This window comes from Arachis hypogaea, chromosome 13, assembly GCF_003086295.3.
Source record: "Arachis hypogaea cultivar Tifrunner chromosome 13, arahy.Tifrunner.gnm2.J5K5, whole genome shotgun sequence".
In the NCBI taxonomy this organism is placed as follows: domain Eukaryota; kingdom Viridiplantae; phylum Streptophyta; class Magnoliopsida; order Fabales; family Fabaceae; genus Arachis; species Arachis hypogaea.
Genome location: NC_092048.1, coordinates 7,646,420 through 7,666,318, shown reverse-complemented (window position 1 = coordinate 7,666,318; position 19,899 = coordinate 7,646,420). Strand labels below are relative to the sequence as shown.

Below are 19,899 nucleotides of genomic sequence, written 5' to 3'. Positions count from 1 at the left end.
AGTCTTCAAAATTTTCAGTCTGATGTTTTAATTCCAACAATTTTTAATTATATGCAACATTTATTTTTAAGTTATATTATATTTATTTTTTCAATATTTTTCCTCTTATATATTTATTATTTTATAAAATTGAAGTTTGTCAAAAATATATCTGATTTATGATTTTTCATGCATATTTAATTTAAGAGTTTAATTTTGATATATTAATAATAATTTTTTTTATATAATTATATAATTCAATTCATAAATTTAAATAATTTTTTAAATATTAAATTAAAAAATTAATTATTTTTACTATAAAAATTAAATCCATATTTTAAATATTATAGCATATTTCTACTATTGTCTTTAAGATGGTTTTAGTAAATTTCCAAAAATAAATAATTGTAATTATTAGTATTGAAATTGTATTATATTTCAAATATAATTTTTACTAAAAATACGATGGTTATACAATGGGTTTATTTTTTTTAGATATTGTAAAATGAAGGGTGTAATACAGTAATATCATGTAAAATTAGTGTAATACATTTATATGGAATAGAATAAATTGTGACTAGCGATTTGAGCTAATGACAAAAAAAAAAAATACTTAACAGGTGAGTATCGAATACTGATGAAAAACACTAATCGTGGGCTAAAAAAATTTAGATATAAAAATAAGATATGTAATATATCTTAATATTATAATTTTGAATATTTTTTAAAATTGTGTGATGTACACAAATCAGAAAAATCAGACCCTCTGATTTATGTTTAAAAAATTTTAAAAATTTAAAAGACACAAATTAAATTCTCCGATTTATATTTAAAAAATTTAAAATATACAAATCGAATGGTCTAATTTCTATACCACTTACAAATTGAATAATCAAATTTTAATTTTTAACACCACAATTACGTAAAACACTCGTACTTTTCGTATCTGCATCCTAAAATCATTCTTCATTCTTCCTTTTTTATCTAAATTAAAAATTTTCTAATCGTGTTATTTTAAAAATAAAAAGCATTATACAATGTACTAACTGAGTGTTTGGAAATGCTTTAAAATTCAATTCTTATAAGAAAAAAAAAAAAAACACCAAAATGGCATTGATTTTGACAGGTTGTGTCAGAAGGTTGTGAAGCGGAATGTACTATGTAAAGTGACAGGTGGCGCTTTATTATTGGGTAGCTCTGAATTTCCCGCCCTTGAGGGAGAACTTCACATCCTCTGGGCCCCACCAATGCCTTATGCCTTACTTGTATTAATGTCACCTACCTACCGCATACACTATTCACTAATTATTACGTAATCCTCAAAATACCCTCGTAACCTTCCAATAGCAACATTTTAGTTGGGGAAAAAGACGAAAGGGGCAAGGGGTAATGATGGAAAAGAGAGCAAAAAGGGGCTCACAACTCACAAGTCACACCCACTCTGTACGCTATACTGTATACAATACGTCTCTACGGATAATGTATTGTACGCTATACATACGCTACTTGGCGGCACTTAGCGTCAACCGTGGTTTTCGATTTTCTTTCCCTTTTCTCTTTCTCTTTCTTTCATCTCTTTTTTTCTGCAAAAAAAAAAAAAAAAGAAAGAAAGAAAGAAAAGGGATAAAAACCTCACACATTCTCGACCAGTTTTTTGCATTTTCGCTTCTTTCTCAACTCTTTCAGTCTTACTCCACTCTTAGTTGATCACTTTTCAGCTACTCTTTTCTTTTCTTAAATCGCTCTTTTTTTTTCCAATTTTAATTTTCTCATCTGTTCTGGATTTTGAAGAGCAGATATACTTTGCGGAAGACTTTTAGGTCAGCGTCATTTCCAAAGTCTCTCTATTTATTTATTTGTTATTAATTTTTTTGAATTTGTGTATGTAAGATCCGCGACTTCAATGTGTGTTTGTTGAATATTCTGCATTTTTTTTTCAAAAATGTTATTTGTTTCTTTTTTTTTTTTCTTAATTTGGTTTTTCGTTAATGTGAATTTGTTGCATGTGTTGTTTTTTGGAGTCACAGACGAACGCGATGTTCGTGTGAATTAGTACACTCTTTGCTTCTTATTTTCGCAATTTCTTCTCGTTTATTTGCTGGCTTTCGTGATTCATTTGATAATGCAGTAGTATTATCATTATCTTTTGATTTAGTTTTAACACTGTAAGTAGATCGTTGAAATTGAATTCTGAGTTATTCTTTTTACTAGTTTGACCGATTAAGAATTGGAGATGTTCGTAGTCTTTAACTTATTTCAGTGTATTTGATTTATTTGTCTTCTAGTTCATAGTTTTTGTTTACAACAATTTCAATGAGGTTTAAACCTGAGGTCTCATGTATACTATCCAAAGGAGTGATAGCTCTTTCCACTTTGGATTTAATTTTTGTTTTCTTATGAGGCCTGTGTTGTGCCTGTTCTGTAACTTGCATGGATCATTAGTTATACGAATTCTCCATTCCGTGATTGTTTTGCTTAATGATAATCCTAAACTGCATGTCTGATTCCGTTTCATCTGTGTGTTAATTCATTGCGTTGTTTAATTCAGATTCCATCGCATTTCCAAAGCGATTCACGCGGTTAGATTTTAAGTTCTAGTATGGCTAGTATCCCCAATGGCAATGGCAACGGCAACGGCAACAGTAATGTCGGTCTACAGCCTGATCTGCCGCGGAGGACTTACCAAGCAGTAGTGGCTGCGACTCGAGATATGGGAATTTCCAAGGATGGGAAAATGCCCTGGAACTTGCCTTCTGATCTCAAGTTCTTTCAGGAGATCACAACAACAACATCTGATTCTGGGAAGAAGAATGCTGTTGTGATGGGTAGAAAAACATGGGAGAGTATCCCTCCCGAGAAGAGGCCCCTTTCTGGTCGACTTAATGTTGTTCTGACTCGCTCTGGTAGTTTCGATATAGCTACAGCAGAGAATGTTGTTATATGTGGAAGTCTGTCTTCTGCTATGGAACTGTTGGCTGCATCTCCTTACTGTCTTTCAATTGAGAAAGTATTTCTTACAGGAGGTGGAGAGATATTTAGGTGAAAATTTTATTCATCCCTTTCATATTAGGCTCTCTCTCTCTCTCTCGTTGCCCGTACCTGATAATTTTTATGTTCAGGGAGGCTCTTAATGCACCTGGATGTGAGGCTGTGCATATTACAGAAATTGAAGAACGCATTGAGTGCGACACTTTTATCCCTCAAATTGATACCTCCATGTTTCAGCCATGGTACTCATATTTTCCTTTGGTGGAAGACAACATTCGCTATTCTTTCACCACTTTTGTACGTGTGAGAAACTCTGCATTGGAGTCCCTGAGTCAGAATACTCATTCAGATTTTGATAATAGTTCAGACTCTAGAAAGTTTGAAGTTCAGAAATTTTCTTTTCTTCCTAAAATGATTTTTGAGAGACATGAAGAGTACAAGTACCTTAGACTGGTTCAAGAAATCATTTCTGAAGGTACAACTAAGGATGATAGGACAGGGACTGGTACCTTGTCCAAATTTGGTTGCCAGGTAATGTTTTGATTGGTTTGTTGTGAAAATTTCTGTAATTTATATGCTGACCATCCTCCATGATTTCTCAGATGAGGTTCAATCTGCGCAGAAGCTTTCCTCTTCTGACAACTAAGGCATGTACCTGTTTTGTTTGAAAATGAGTCCAATATACTCTGCAAGTTTATTTGTTTTCTCATTAGTTTTGGTAGAAATACTTTCGTATGTTATTTTGGATGTTTATCTAGGAAGAGGAACGTCCATTGTAGGTTGACATGATTTCTTTCTTTGTCCCTAGAGAGTATTTTGGCGTGGGGTTGTTGAAGAGCTTCTTTGGTTTATCAGTGGTTCAACAAGTGCTAAGGTAATGATATATTTTGGCCCATCTTTTTCTGGTTTTCCCCACATGATATGACTGATCAATTTTATCCTAAAAACAAACACGTCATATTGACAGGTTCTGCAAGATAAAGGCATTCATATATGGGATGGCAATGCTTCCAGAGAATACCTTGATAGGCAAGCATGATAATAAAAAAATCGATTGCAAATTTTTCTTGTCCGTTGCTGCATTAACTGGATTTACAATTTATATTGCAGCATTAGTTTGACAGACAGGGAGGAGGGTGACTTAGGACCTGTTTATGGGTTTCAGTGGAGGCACTTTGGTGCCAGGTAGGTGAATTGTTACTTTACCTCTGTACCATAATTTGTTATTATTTGTTGTGATTACTGGGTTTTCACTTTCTATCTCATATTTTTATAGGTATACAGACATGCATGCTGATTACTCTGGTCAAGGATTTGATCAGCTTTTAGATGTTATTAACAAGATAAAGCATAATCCTGATGATCGACGGATCATTCTCTCAGCGTGGAATCCAGCTGATCTTAAATTGATGGCTCTTCCACCCTGCCACATGTTTGCGCAGGTCTGCATTTATATTTGGATTTCTCTTTAAAGAAATCTATGTCTCTCACACAAAGTTTTACCTACTTTATCCCCCCTTCATTTCAGTTTTATGTAGCAAATGGGGAGCTCTCGTGTCAAATGTACCAGCGATCTGCTGATATGGGCCTGGGTGTGCCATTTAATATTGCATCTTATGCACTCTTGACATGCATGATTGCTCATGTTTGTGGTATGCAATCTATTTTTCTGAACTTTTTGTGCTAAATGAAAATTATTACGGATGTGTTAATAACGTCTATGCTGATCAAATATCTACTCTTGCAAATTATGCTAGACTAGATACTTGTTCAATCACTCTATCTTGCAATGTGACAACTTAAATGTTGAGGTTTTCATGGGTTCAATAGAGATTTTTGTCACTTTGGTTGGTTGTAAATGGCTAAGCTTTTAAGCTGATTAATAGGTTGTGATTGTTAATAATTTAACATTATGCTCTGGTTAGTTTGTGTACAAAGGGCTGTATGGCTGCGTTTGTTTACAAGGGCACCCGCTGAAACATTTATACAGAGACACAAAATCGTGTTTGGAAGGTTAGACATGGACAGAGATATTGAGTCCTGGGACACTAAATTCATGTATTGTGTCCGACAGGAAGGACATAGAGACATTGGGCGGAGACACGGCTTATTTTTTTTATTTTTTCTTTTATTATCACTATCAAATTTTCATAATTATATTTTTTTATCATTTTATTTTTTATTCTAAATTTTCTGTGAAGAAAAAAATTAAGGCAAATTGGACTTTTTATTGTTTGTTCTCTTTTATATTCAATTTATCAACAAACAAAATATAAAAACACTAATTTTTATGTCTCTCTCCTTTGTCTCCTGTTCTCACAGTATCTTGTTTTGTCATGTTCTCAAAAATCAAACGCAGCCTATGGTCCATTTAAAATTCCAGTAACAGACGAGTCTATGTATTGAACTTTGCCACTAGCAGCTTGATTTAGTTGTTTTATTAAATAAACTTAGATTAACCAACCTGTATATTATGTCCTCTTTTTTTCAGATCTTGTACCAGGTGATTTTATCCATGTTATTGGGGATGCACATGTTTACCGCAATCATGTGAGACCTTTGCAGGAACAGCTCCAAAACCATCCTAAACCTTTTCCGGTATTTAATTTTAGCATATTCACAGCAATTAGATATTATTTTATAGTTTACATGAGATGTGAAGTTTGTATGATAAAGCCTTTGCTTTAATTTAGTCAGTTCACATTTGAGCAATGCTATGGATTTTCTCAAGTTAACTACCTGAATTGCATGCAGATTTTGAAGATAAACCCAAAGAAGAAGGATATAGATTCTTTTGTGGCAGCTGATTTCAATCTCATAGGCTATGATCCTCACCAAAAAATTGAAATGAAGATGGCTGTTTAGGAATCTATTAGCATCTCAATCCTTTCTTCAAGTTGTTATGGTTTTTCTGAAACGAGGCAAGTAAGAAAAAATAACTCTTAATTCAGTTGAGCTAGTTTCAAGTTGGTAACTGTAAAAAGAAAAATCCGGGTTTCCAAAATTACAGTACCTACAATAATATTATAAGTTTGAAAACCACTCCATTATAACAAGTTGATGTATCTGCTTTTCAGAGAATTTTAATCTGTGAAAGCATAGGCCCTATTTTGAGATTAGGGTATTTCTTTTCATTACATCTTTAGGCACTTATTCCGGATTCTGGTCTCTCTCTACTGTACTGAGGCATATTCTTATTGTTTCAGGCTAATACTATAGGAGGTTTATGTTTAGTTTCATAGAGAAAATAAAGAACTACTTTGGCACACTTCATATTTTGTGTGTGTCGCCATTGAGAATCCTTTAGTCGTGGGTCTAAGGTGATTTAGGTTATTTCGTTTTTATCAAATGCAGACAATAAGTTATACTTATATGAAGGTCAGTAACTTGACATTTATGATTACCGGTTTCTTGTTTACCTGTTTTAGTCCTTTCTCCTACTTCTCACAGGGAAACTTTGGTTGTTATTTTGTTAAATCACTTATCCCACGTGAGTTTTCTTCTTTCTTTTCTGTTCATTGGATTATATAATTGGATGAATTTGGGTGGAGAGACCCCATCCGTTGCATAGATAATAATTTATCTACAAATAAACTTTTATAGTAAAAGTCTCTCTTCGTAAATGACTATACAGGCGTAAACCTATTGAGTCATTGAGGATAGATATAGGGACTTACCACCAAAACTCAACAATATTTGGCACATACGGCAAGTTATTTCAAAGGAAACTTTATTAGGATAATAAAAGACAAGAGGGTAAAGTTCAAGCAACCGTAAGATATATTATTTCTCATGTCTCATTGTCAAGTATCTTTTGTCATGTAGGCGACTAGAGTAGCACCCTTCAATTTCTTTACTCTGTTGAGTTGGATGATTTTGCTTTTGAACCTTGTGAACAATTCATCCATAATTTCCTCCCCAAATTCTGCCTTCAAAATAGGTTCACTTACGGCTCTTATGGTCTTGGCTTGCCTCTCTCCAATTGCGTCTTCATCCTCATGAATAAAAGAGTCGTCATTACTAGTCTCCATTACGCTCTCCACTATATCATATATTATCTTCTCCATCCTTTGAATGTTAAACGATCCTTCTTCTTCAATTACTTGCCTAACCTCTTCAGCCGTAGGAAAGTATGATGATATGTTGTATGAGTCTAACTTTCTCTTCTCAACCTTGTGCTGCGGCATAAATAACACCATTATGTAGGTTATGATGTAGATGAGTTTAACTGATTAAAATTCACACATGATAAGAGTCTTAAATCTTAATACAGTGAAACTTGGCGCACTAAAAACGGAGATTAGAGCTATTCCTTGGTCAATATATTCTATATCATTGGTTATTTTGTGTACACCTAGAATAGTTAATATTAATACGATGTTGCATTTACTTACCTCTGAGACCATGTTGTTGAGTATTGCACCAATTACCTCCCAACCATTGATTGTATTATGATTTTGGGCTAAAATGATCATAGCAAGGACCATAGCACCACCCGGAATCAATTCTTCTGAACGTGATCGCAAGAACAGCTTCAAGTCTCTTTGAAATTGCTCACTATAGGCTTTGTGAACTCCTGGAGGGCTTGCCTTTGTGAGACATATTGCTCCTTTGTTCATTGGCTCTTCTACTTCACTATTCAACTCCTTCGGAATCTGATGTCACTTGCCAAAAATTAAAATGCCACACCATTATTATATACTTATATATTTTGGTTAAAAATAATAACTAAGTTTAGGTGATGCAGTAATAGATAATTAGCTGTTTGTATAAAAAAAATTTACACTTATGGTGCCTAGAAACTAAATCCATTGTTATATTAATTAAACCTGAGAAAGCCAGTGCAAGGTGCTGGAAGAATGAAAGAAGTGAATGGAATGGTTGGGGAAGAGTCTCCCATAAAATGTGCCAGGGGTGCCACTAATGAAACATGGTCCAAATTCGTGACCAATTTCCTCTTCCATCCTCTTGTAAAAATCAGGGAGTGACTTAAATATGTTATTGAAATCATTGCCATATAGATCATTCAGGAAAAATTGGTACATGGGTGGGTCTTGATTCAAGGTTTGACTCATGGCATCAACTACTTTGACAGTAGTAGATGCTACCATAAGTGTATTTGGACCCGATGAGCACCCTAAATCCGCCACTTTCAAACATTCTGGTGAAGTTGATCGATACAATTTGATTATGCACTCTTCCATCACGTCTTTCGTACGGAGTATAGCATTTTTCTGCATGAATGAACATTAGAAGTGAGACGGGAGAAAGAGCGGGGGGAGTTCTATGTACAAGTTAAACGATTTTGAGGAAGAGAAAGTAATACTTGAAACGTAGAGTTGTTAGCGTAGCTTGTTTCTCCGGTACCTCCATTCATGTGAAGGACTTGCTCAGTTGCCATCGTTGATCATATGGAAAAGTCAAGGGAACAACTTAATTTGTAGGCTTGTCATTCATGTGAAGGACTTGCTCAGTTGCCATCGTTGATCATATGGAAAAGTTAAGGGAACAACTTAATTTGTAGGCTTGTCCCTAACAAGCATGCGTGATGTTCGAATTCTTGTACGGTTTAGAATTTCACAAAGGAAATCTCGTTGCAAGTATAATTCTAAATCGACAAAGAATCCTCACATGCAAAAATTTTGGTTGTCACAAGTAACAAATCCCGAATAAGAATTAACCGAAGTATTTAGATTCTGGATCGTCTCACAAGGAATTGCAATGAAATGATCAATTATTGGCTATGAAGATGCAAGGGAGATTTGATTGATAAGGGGCAAGAAAGTAAAGGGGCAAGAATTAAATGACAAGAAAGTAAAATGACAAGAACGAATAAAATAAAGGAAAAGTACTCTTGGCTAGACATAGGTAATTGAGATCAATATCCTTGTCTATAAACAAAATATTGATAATTATGAGAGGCCAACCTATTAAGTCTACTTCCAAAACTTTAAGTACGGAATATCTACTCCTAAGCTTGAGGTACGTCAAATAGGCTTGATCACATCAACCCATAAGTCCCAACCTACCTACTAATTAGATTAGTAGTGGGTTGGCGTCAATGAGTATCAAATTGATCACCAAGGGTTCTCAAATTACCAATTTATTGAGACCCAATGACTCAAGGTCACTCAATTCCCTTAGCCTAGGCCAAGAGCAAAGAAAACTACTCAAAAACTAAAGGAAACATTTTATCAAATACCTAGTGTGCAAAGAAAGTAAACATCATAAAATGCAAGAATTAAAAAAGACCCATAACTAACACAAGCAAGAAATCAACAATAACAATCAAGATCAACATAAAAGAGACATGGAAATATAAATTTGCATTAGAAGAAATCAAGATCCAACAATTATTCATCAACATACAAGAGAGTAAAATAAGAAATTAACAAGAGAAACTAGAAGATCAAAGACAATAGAACACTAAAACATAAAGAGAATTGAAATCAAAACAAGAATTAAGAGAGAAATTTGAGAGTGATTAACCTAACTTTACTTTAATTTCTATCCTAAATCTAGAGAGAGGAGAGAGCCCCTCTCTATAGAATTCTACCCTAAAACATGATGAAAACTAAACTATGACTACTTGGTTCATTCTCCCTTCAATCCTTGGGTTCAATAGCATCAGAAATGAGTTGGATTTGGCCCAAAATGAGCTACAAAATCGCTGGCCACGATTTCACTTTATTGAACCACGTGCTCCATCGGCGCACACGCGTACATGGCGCGTGCGCGCCCCTAGACATCAGGCAATTATGGCAAATTTTATATTATTTTAAAACCCCGGATGTTAGCTTTCCAACGCAATTAGAACCGCCTCATTTGGACCTCTGTTAGCTTTACAGTTCCTTCATTTCTTCATGAGTTCTCTCACTTTGCATGTTTTTCTCCTCACTTCTTCCATCCAATACTTGCTTTGTGAACCTAAAATCACTCAACAAACATATCAAGGCATCGAATGGAATTAAAGTGAATTAAATTTAGCTATTTTAAGGCATAAAAAATATGTTTTCACATTTAAACACAAATCAAGGGAGAATTGCAAAACTATGTTATTTCATTGAATAAATGTGAAAAAATGTGATAAAATCTCCAAATTAAACATAAGATAAACTATAAAATTAGAGTTTATCAATCCGCTAATGTAATTAAGCAATCATCAGCTGGCAAGTGGATGGTGAATTGAATATTGATCACGATGACAACATCCCATCATTGCAAGTTTGACATAATATTGTTTAGTATTCTCAATTTATGCCAATGGTCAATGGCGTAATAGCTCATTTGTTGAATTGTTAGGGGGAAAAAATATTTCAATTAATCTTTTGAGAGTTGAGACAGACTCAAAAACCGCACGTCCTCTGTTCCTCATGTGATCCTAAGGATTGAACTTACTGCTTATATATTGAGTTTACTAGTGAAAATATGGACTTTATTCTTAACAAGCCAAGTTTATACTGTAGTTAATCATACTGTTTTTTTTTTTTTTCAAATATTAAGTCTGATATGTTGTTCAGTTTGACCTGAACTAAAGTCTATTAAAATGTGTGGCATTTTTTTTGCAAAAATAAAAAATTTAAAAGTATGATTTTAAAAAACATTTTTTATAAAAATACTTATATGTAATATATTAAATCAATGTTTACAGAAATATCTAAATTTTTAAAATATACAAAATATTTATAATAAAATATAACAAATTTAAAAATATAATAACTTTTAATTATAAAAGGTATTTATATAATTATTTATATTTTAACATATTTCACATGCCAATAAAACTAAGTTGTGAACATGAACTAGATCTAATAACAAATTTAAATTTTTAAAATAGTCCGGACCCAAACTTATTTTATTTTAAGTCAGACTAAATACAGGTCAAGTTATAGACCTCCAAAAGACCAAGATCAATCTATACGATGAATTCAAACTATATATGCAATAACTTTTTACAAGTGAGGCTACTTTATATATGATCGGTTGAAACAAAGACTGGTAAATTAAAAAGATGAACTCAAATTCTTTTTCTTTATTTAAAAGCTGTATTAGGATAATAAAACACAAGAGGGTACAGTTCAACCAAGCATAAGATATATTATTATCCCCTTTGTCTCTAGTTATCAAGTATCTTTTGTCATGTGGACGATTAGATTAGCACCCTTAAATCTCTCTACTCTGTGGAGTTGGATGATTTTGCTTTGCAACCTTGTGAAATATTCGTCCATAATTTCTTCCCCAAATTCTGCCTTAAAAATGGGTTCGGTTGCGGCTCTCATGGTCTTGGTAAGCCTCTCTGCGAACGTGTCTTCATCCTCATTACCAATCTCCATTACACTCTCCATCGTATCATATATTGTCTTCTCCATCCTTTGAATATTAAAGGATCCTTCTTCCTCAATTACTTGCCTAACCTCTTCGGCCGTAGGAAAGTATGATGATATGTTGAATGAGTCTAACTTTCTCTTCTCAACCATATGCTGCACCATAAATCGTACCATTATGTAGGTTATGAATAGATGAGTTTAACTGATTAAAATTCACACATGATAAAAGTCTTAAATTAGGAAGCACGGACACTAATATTGCATGGGTCTTAAATCTTAATACAATGTAATTTGGCACAATAAAGACTGAGGAGATTAGAGCTATTCCTTGGTAGTAATATATTCTAGGGTAAAGTATTAGATTGGTCCCCTATGTTACATAGGCGTAATTCTGTTTTGATCCTTAAGGTTTAAAGTGTTCTATTTGAATCCAAAAAAGTTTCATTTAGTATCAATTTAGTCCCACAATGAGGTCAAAGTTAAATAATTAACGGAATGTCCTACATAACAACAGTACAAGAATAAAATCGATAATCTGGAGAACAAGTACAAGCTCCAGAGGTACAAAATCAACCGTTGATGCATCAATACATTTATTTATCATTATCTTTAGTTTTATAGAAAATATTTTATTTATATATTAAGAAAAATAATAAATAAATGTATTGATGCATCAACGGTTGATTTTGTGCCTCTAAATCTTGTACTTATTTTTCATATTATCGATTTTGTTCTTGTACTGTTGTTATGTAGGACATTAAATTAATGCTATATGAAATTTTTTTGAATTCAAATAGAACACTTTAAACCTTAAGGACTAAAACAGAATTTCACCAAAACATAGGAGACCAATTTAGTACTTTGCCCTGTATTTTATATCACTAACTGATTTTTTGTATACACATAACATAGTTATTAATATTAATATGGTGTTGCATTTACTTACCTCTGAGACCATGTCGTTGAATATACCACCAAATACCTCCCAACCTTTGATATTATGATTTTGGTCTGAAATGATGAAAGCAAGGACCATAGCACCACCAGGAATCAATTCTTCTGAACGTGATCGCAAGAACACCTTCAAGTCTCTTTGAAATTGCTCACTATACGCTTTGTGAACTCCTGGAGGGCTCTCCGATGTGGGACATATTGCTCCTTTGTTCATTGCCTCTTCTACTTCACTATTCAACTCCTTCGGAATCTGATGTCACTTGCCAAAGCAAAATTAGAATGCCATATTATTATTATATACTATATATTTTGGTTAATAATATCAACGACTTTACACCTGAGAAAGCCAGTGCAAGGTGCTGGAAGAATGAAAGAAGTGAATGGAATGGTTGGGGAAGAGTCTCCCATAAAACGTGCCAGGGGTGCCACTAATGAAACATGGTCCAAATTTGTGACCAATTTCGTCTTCCATCCTCTTGTAAAAATCAGGGAGTGACTTAAATATGGTATTGAAATCATTGCCATATAGATCATTCAGGAAGAACTGGAACATGGGTGGGTCTTGATTCAAGGTTTGACTCACGGCATCAACAATTTTGACAATGGTAGATGCTACCATAAGTGTATTTGGACCTGATGAACACCCTAAATCCGCCACTTTCAAACACTCTGGTAAAGTTGTCCTATACAACTTGGTTATACACTCTTCCATGATATGTTTTGTACGGAGTATTGCATTTTTCTGCATGAATGAACAATATTAGAAGTGGGAGAAAGTTCTATATATATTTAAGTTAAAGGATTTTGAGGAAGAGAAAGTAATACTTGAAACGTAGAGTTGTTGGCGTAGCTTGTTTCTCCGGTACCTCCATTCATGTGAAGGACTTGCTCAGTTGCCATTGTTGATCATATGTAAGAGTCAAGAGAACAATTTATAATTTTCAGGGTTGTACCTAACAAGCATGGGCTTATGTAGTTTAGCATTCATAAGCAATGGCAAGTGGGTGGTGAATTGAATGTTGATGATCATGATGCAATGTCAGCTATGTATTCGACCTCAGTTTTCAAAAGAGTAATAATTGCTTGCGTTTTGCTAAATCAATCATTCAGATATTTGTCTAAAAATAATATATTCTACGGATGCTTTATCTGTCTACTCTATCACCTACAAAATTAGCATCACTAAGGACAACTGGATTAAAAATATTAGTTTTAGGATATCATAAAATATAATTAGTTATTCTATGTATGAACATATTAAATGATTCTTTTGACAACAGCTAAGTAGGATTTCTTAAGTTGAGATTGAAACGTGAAGATTCACACTTCAAATGATGTCAGATCTTGATAAAATCAAATACATTAATATTTTAATAATTTTTTTGTAGTATATCTTATTCACATTTTTTTTATTCATCTTTTTCCTTTTTTATGTTTAGATGCATGGGTATTCTTATAGATTTAGGATATTCTATTCTAAACTCTTTTACTAGCTCCTTTGCATATTCTTTTATATAAGAAGATGTTCGGAGGAGTTTGTTTAATTTGTAATCCAAAAAAAAAAAATTAATTCCCTCATCATACTTGTATCAAAATTATTAGGCATCAATTTTACAAAATCTGCATTCAAAAGACTTGTTAACCAAACCAAAAACAATATCATCTAAACTAAATATACTTATTAAACAATAATAATTTGATCAAAAGAGCTTTTAATAAATAGAATAGTATTTGTGTTTTCTCTTTGAAAATCATTTAAAAGAAAAAACAAACTAAACTTTTCATACCAGACTCTAAGAACTTGTATCAAATCATAATCAACTTTAGCATGTTTAAAAACATTGAAAACAAAATATTTTTAAAATTAGGAGGTTGAATCAGATATATCTATTTATTTATTATACCATTAAAAAAAGCACACTTTACTTTCATTTGGTATAACTTAAATCCTTGAAGGCAGCATAAACGAGCAGCCACCTTAGCTTATTGCTTCCATTTGAACAATTAGAGTAAATGATTCATCCAAGTCTATTTTTTTTCTTGATCATATCCTTGAGCCTCAAGCTTTGATTTATTTCTAACAATCTTGTCATCTTTTTCAAACTTGTTTTTGAATAGCTATTTGGTTTCAGTGACTTTTTTATTAGAAACCAAAATCCAAACCTTAGTCTTTTCGAACTCCTACTTCAACTGTTCTTTCATCGCTTTAATCCCAAGATGGATCAACAAGTAACTCTTCAACATTTTAAAGTTCAATTGTTAAAATAAATGCAATATTATTTAGTTCCAGCTTTGCAGAAGATTTTGTGGTAATTATGTGTTGGATCTCTAATAATAAATTGTTTAAGATAATTCTACAGGAGTTTTCGTCCTCTCAATTTAAAAGAATTTTAAGCCGATTTTGTACTACACTTTTTGGAGTTTTTTCAGATACAATGATTTTTACAGAAATAGGAGATAATTCTATTTTATCTTTTAAATTTTCGTTATCAGTAACAGTTGTAAAATTTGATTGTACTTCAATAATAGCACTTTGTCTAAAGCTGATTGTTACCTTTGTTTTATCTGCAATATCATATAAAGAAATATTAAAAGTGGCATTAGATTCACAAAATGTGACATGCATAATTGTTTTCATCACAATTTTAGAGTCTTTAATATAAATTTTGTAAATTTTTGTAGTTGTGAAATAACCAATGAAAATATTTTTATATCTCTTTGAATCAAATTTAATAAAATAAAAAGTTTGTAATAAAAATAACATATTTCAAATTTTAAGAATAAAATTAGAATTTAATTCAAACATTAAATACTAAAACAGTATTTTATCCTATTATTTACTATATATTTTAGATAAAAATATCAATGAGTTTAGGTATTTTGTGAGCGATAATATATGATTAGTTGTTGGTATAAAAAACTTTTAAACTTACGGTGCCTAGAAACAAAACATGGTATTGCCATATAGAACATTAAGGAAAATTGGAACATGGGTTGGTCTTGATTCAAGGTTTGACTCAGGGCATCAACAACTTTGACAATAGTATTTGGACCTGATGAGCACCCTAAATCCGCCACTTTCAAACACTGGTAAAGTTGTCCTATACAACTTGATTATACACTTCCATGATATGTTTTGTACGGGGTATAGCATTTTTCTGCATGAATGAATATTAGAATGAGAAAAAAAAGGGGATTTTCTCTGGATTTGACCAAGACTAAGAGAAAGTAATACTAATACTTGAAGGCTGAGCTATTCTGCCGCGGCTTGCCTCTGTTGTTCCATTTTTTTTTTTATGTCCCGATTTGGACCTGACCGGTCTTAATGTGACCCAATATTATTGAGGGTTCATCGAGTCTAAGATTGGATTCAATTAAAATGTAGAGTATGACAAATATGGTTTAGCCGGCCAATCTAAAAACTTGACAACAAGCTGGTTGCATATGAGTTATTAGTCCCAAGTAAAAGTTACGACTATCCAACCAATAACTGCTAGCAAAGTTGGTTGGAGCAAGGATACCGTTATTTAACAAACTGCGGTTAGCTTGCTTAGTAAGTAATATAAGGCTACCCACCACAACCCAACTCTCATAATTTATGTTAATTAATAAGTGATATTCCTTCAAGCATTTTTAATAAGTGATATTACAAGAGTAGGAAAATCTAATATTTCAACCTCCACGATCACTTGAAAAAATCTTATTTTTGAAACGGAGAAAAAAAAATTCATTCTTGAGTCTTGACGACCTCTCTAAATGTACTTTAATGATGTGGACTAGACACACACACTTTTTTAGTGAGTGCACTAATCATTTTAAATAATAAAGTGATAAATAAAAGGTTAAATAAGATTTTGATTCCTAAGGTAAGAGTTGAAAATTTTTTCGTTTCTGACCTTTTTTTGTTACAAAATGGTCCCGAGATTTAACTTAATTTTAAAATTGTTTTTTTTTTTACCAAAATTTTAATTTTTATTCCAAAAATATCCCTAACTAAAGAAAAGAAAATAAAAAAAATGAGTTAAGGGGGAAGGGACTCATGCTTCGTTGAAGGGGGGGGTTGTTTCAGGGAAGGTGGGGAAGCGCCGCTGCTCCTCGCCGCCGCCATCCGTTGCCGCTCCTCGTCGTTCGGTCACACTAACGGGAGAGGAGAGGGGTTCCAGATCTCACTCACACTAATGGCCAGAGAGGAGAGAGCAGAGGGAGAGAGAAAGAGAAGCGGAGAGGAAGAGAAGAGAGGAACGGAGGCGCTAAGGAAGACCGCGTCTAGCCACGCCCTGTCGTCGTCCTCATCGCGAACCACTGTAGTCGGTCGCCATCGAGCCTGTCCCGTTGCCGCCGCTGGAATGTGGTCACGTCAACGCCAGCAGATCCATGAGGTTGGACGGTCGTTAATGCTTCTTGCCGGACGCCAGCAAATCCATTGGTGTTTCATTGTTGTTGCTTTTGCTTTCTATTTCTGCTTTCTGCTTCTACTTCTGCTTCTATTGTTGCTGTTGTTGATTCACCATTTATCATTATTGTTGTTGTTTTATTGTTGTTGATTCTGCTTCTGTTTTTGCTTTTGTTGTTGATGTTGTTGATTCACCATTGTTGTTGTTGATTCTACTTCTGCTTCTGTTTCTCCTTCGACCTCTGCATCTGCCTCTGCTTTCTGGTTGATTTGGGGAATAAGGGAGAAGGGTATTTCATCCGAAGGACGATTTTAAAACTAAGTTAAACCTTCGGAACCATTTTGTTGCAAAAAAAGGTCGGGGACGAAAAAAATTTTCAGCCCCTACCTTAGGAACCAAAATCGTACTTAACCCATAAATAAAGTATTATTTTTACGACAAATTGTTAATTACTCAAATGAACTTAATTAAACTATTATTTGAAAAATAAAATTTTTCAAATGCAAAAGAAGTTAAAATAAGAGATAAATACTATTTTAGTTCCTAAAGCCTAGAGCCAAAATCGAATCTGTCCCTAATCTTTTTTCTAATTCAAAATCGTCACCAACGTTTCATTTGGTATTAAAATCGTCCTTTTGATTTTTTTACAGACAAAAATACCTTTGCTTTTGTTTTGACTCCAATCTCATCATCTACCACCACCACTTTTATCATTGTCACCACCTCCTTACTCCCACCAAATACCAACAATTAAATTCAAGAACACAATATTCAACAACAATAATTTAGTATTCAAATTTAAACAATTATTAATTTCATCCATCACTAACAATAACACATCATTCAAATTCAACAACAATATCAAATTCAGTAATAAAAAACGTGCAACATTCATTTTTTTTTTGAAAAAAAAAGAAGCAAAAAATTAGGACAAAGAGAAGAGAGATAAAGTGATGGGAGAGAAGAAGAAGAAAAAAGGAGGAGGAGAAGGATAGCACAACATTAGCTTACGGAAGAGTCATTGCCAGAGAAAAACAAGAGAACGAGAGGCACAGAGAGACCACGTGAGGTAGAAAGAGAGAGTCTGCTTTCTCTTCCTTTTTTTGGTGGCCCTAGCGATGTCGATGATTGCCGATCGTGAAGGAGGTGCAGCCTTCAAACTATACTACGACGATAACAAAAGTAAGTCACAACTTCTGTTGCCGGCTATTGCAGAGACGAATGTGTTTGGGTAGATAAAGAATCTGCCTACATTTAATGTAGAGATAAAGCCGATGATAGTGGTGGAGATTGCGGAAAAAAAGAAGATCTGAAATTACCGTTGTTGTTGCTCCTACTCTCTCTATCTATTGTGTTGATGGTGACGGTGGCCCTCAACCCGTCGGTGCCATCCCTTCTCCTCCTCTCTTCTTCTTCTTTTTACACCAAATTCTAATTTACCCCTTTTTTTTCATCTAAATGTGTGTGTGATGGTTAGTCTAGTTAGGTTGATGAAAATGAAGATAGAATTGGGATAAGAGAGATGAGAGGATAGAATTTGTGAGACAAATGTAAAATTGTCAAAAGAACAATTTTGACATTGAGGATGATTTTAAATTAAAAATAAGATTAAGGACCGATTCAATTTTGACCCTAAACCTTAGATACCAAAATAGTACTTATTCCAATTAAAAACAAGAATTTAGAATTGTGAGTTCAAATAAGTAAAATAAATATTAAGACAATTGATTTTATCTTATTATGAAATTAGATATTTATAATTATGTCACTCAACTTTCTAGTTGTGATCAATTCTGGAACACCCTAATTATCCTAAGCTTTACATCTAGCCGTAAAGCAAAGGTTAATCAAAGGTTACGATAATTCTAAGACATATACATAAATATATATAGAAAGGATTAATAGTTATAGAAGCCCGATGAAAAAATAACCTTAAAATAGAGTTTCAAAAGCGCGAATCGTTCTCACGAAGCTACAAACTTAAGGCACAAGATAAAGATATAAGATAGCAAAATATAAGAGTAGAATAATCATAAAGAACTAGTCGCAGCCCGCAGAGTTTAAGCTGACTAGTATATACAGACGTACAGATTTTTAACAGTAAAACAACTTATACAAAATATCTCTCCCAAAGTAAGCATCTAAGGCAAAAGTGAATACAAAAGTGAGAGAACTAGTCAAAATAACCAAAATAACTACAAAATGGAATAACGTCCTCTGCTCTGTCACCATTTAAGCAACTCACCGAGGTGGGTTGCGACCTGCATTTGAAAAATAACAACAAAGTATGGAATGAGAACCGGAGGTTCTCAATATGGTAACAGTACCCAGTGATGTAAGATATAAGACTCTTGGACGTTAGAGGCAATCCTAGAGTTTCATATCCATCATGAGATTCAAGCTTAAAACATAAGTATATTTAAAACCATTACTTTAAAACCTTTATGAAATAGGGTAAACTAACTTAAGGGATTTCTAACTATCAATTTACCGCTGTCCCACAGCCTTCACCAGCCTAACCGCCATACGATCCCATCGCCACCGCCTTCCGAACCTCCTCAATCCCGGTAGAAAACACAAGTAATAACAATGCAAGTGAAACACAAGTATAGCATGTATATCAAGAAATTCAAGAAGCAATTAATCATGTTATACAATTAGGCAAGCAAATCAAGTCGGCAAAGCAAACAAACAGATAGAAGATGCACATAATGAATGTCTGTCCTATTTGGCTCTGATATCACATTGTCGGTTCAACTGCCAACCCAACACATCTCCATGGAGATGTCGCCCTTTGGTCTCATATTGAGAACCCCCGAGATATCGTGCTCGGATCACGGTCCAGGATGTCAGTGCCTGCACACTATAGTGATTTCGAAGGGATGCGACCGGGATACTCTTGCCACAGACCTCACATCTCAACGTAAGCGGGATTAACCACCGCCTTTACGCCGCCGCCACGACCTCAATAGGCGGAATTCAACCGCTGTCCCTGCCAGGCGCATAGCGTCTCAACAATATCAGTATAAAACAGTAATTCAGTGGTTTTTAAAAAATTATTTTTCAGTATTCAGTAATCATCAATACAATACTCCGCCATCTCACTCAACCAAACCCGTCCTCAATACTCCAGAAACCTAAATCTTCATTTTCTAACTTTTTGCAAGAAAATACCTAATTGATTTCACCTAGAACTTTCTCTATGTTTTGACACCTAAAAACAAGCTAAAGAGTCTTAGATAAGTGTCACGGAAGTT

The 19,899-nt window shown here is 33.7% G+C and overlaps 3 protein-coding genes across 3 annotated transcripts; 1 reads left to right on the top strand and 2 right to left on the bottom strand.

Annotated features, from left to right (window-relative positions):
* Positions 1-1,503: 1,503 nt before the first annotated feature.
* Positions 1,504-6,370, top strand: LOC112736912 (bifunctional dihydrofolate reductase-thymidylate synthase). Its single transcript, XM_025786588.3, has 11 exons — positions 1,504-1,799; positions 2,528-3,018; positions 3,099-3,498; positions 3,570-3,614; positions 3,776-3,841; positions 3,935-3,996; positions 4,078-4,152; positions 4,244-4,409; positions 4,496-4,619; positions 5,459-5,565; positions 5,722-6,370. Exons 2-11 carry the CDS (start codon positions 2,579-2,581, stop codon positions 5,830-5,832), a joined length of 1,596 nt encoding a protein of 531 aa, XP_025642373.1. The 5' UTR covers positions 1,504-1,799; positions 2,528-2,578; the 3' UTR covers positions 5,833-6,370.
* A 310-nt stretch (positions 6,371-6,680) lies between these two features.
* On the bottom strand, positions 6,681-8,479 carry LOC140177827 (probable jasmonic acid carboxyl methyltransferase 2). Its single transcript, XM_072211128.1, has 4 exons — positions 8,294-8,479; positions 7,797-8,201; positions 7,362-7,622; positions 6,681-7,145 (listed from the first exon to the last, which is right to left on the bottom strand). Exons 1-4 carry the CDS (start codon positions 8,366-8,368, stop codon positions 6,771-6,773), a joined length of 1,116 nt encoding a protein of 371 aa, XP_072067229.1. The 5' UTR covers positions 8,369-8,479; the 3' UTR covers positions 6,681-6,770.
* A 2,500-nt stretch (positions 8,480-10,979) lies between these two features.
* On the bottom strand, positions 10,980-13,278 carry LOC112732530 (probable caffeine synthase MTL2). The gene is made up of 4 exons (XM_029291166.2): positions 13,074-13,278; positions 12,586-12,990; positions 12,241-12,498; positions 10,980-11,447 (listed from the first exon to the last, which is right to left on the bottom strand). The coding sequence occupies exons 1-4, from the start codon at positions 13,146-13,148 to the stop codon at positions 11,091-11,093; spliced, it is 1,095 nt and encodes a 364-aa protein (XP_029146999.2). The 5' UTR covers positions 13,149-13,278; the 3' UTR covers positions 10,980-11,090.
* Positions 13,279-19,899: the final 6,621 nt, after the last annotated feature.

Bases quoted from the DNA above. Each gene is read 5' to 3' on its own strand.
- LOC112736912 (XM_025786588.3), top strand. From the start codon at position 2,579: ATGGCTAGTATCCCCAATGGCAATGGCAACGGCAACGGCAACAGTAAT. The intron at 3,019-3,098 runs GTGAAAATTTTA...TTTTATGTTCAG, and splicing joins GGAGGTGGAGAGATATTTAG to GGAGGCTCTTAATGCACCTG. The intron at 3,615-3,775 runs GCATGTACCTGT...CTTTGTCCCTAG, and splicing joins TTCCTCTTCTGACAACTAAG to AGAGTATTTTGGCGTGGGGT.
- LOC140177827 (XM_072211128.1), bottom strand. From the start codon at position 8,368: ATGGCAACTGAGCAAGTCCTTCACATGAATGGAGGTACCGGAGAAACA. The intron at 8,202-8,293 runs GTATTACTTTCT...TCATTCATGCAG, and splicing joins CTAACAACTCTACGTTTCAA to AAAAATGCTATACTCCGTAC. The intron at 7,623-7,796 runs GTTTAATTAATA...AAGTGACATCAG, and splicing joins CCTTGCACTGGCTTTCTCAG to ATTCCGAAGGAGTTGAATAG.
- LOC112732530 (XM_029291166.2), bottom strand. From the start codon at position 13,148: ATGGCAACTGAGCAAGTCCTTCACATGAATGGAGGTACCGGAGAAACA. The intron at 12,991-13,073 runs GTATTACTTTCT...TCATTCATGCAG, and splicing joins CCAACAACTCTACGTTTCAA to AAAAATGCAATACTCCGTAC. The intron at 11,448-12,240 runs GTAAGTAAATGC...TTTATGGTGCAG, and splicing joins TCAACGACATGGTCTCAGAG to CATATGGTTGAGAAGAGAAA.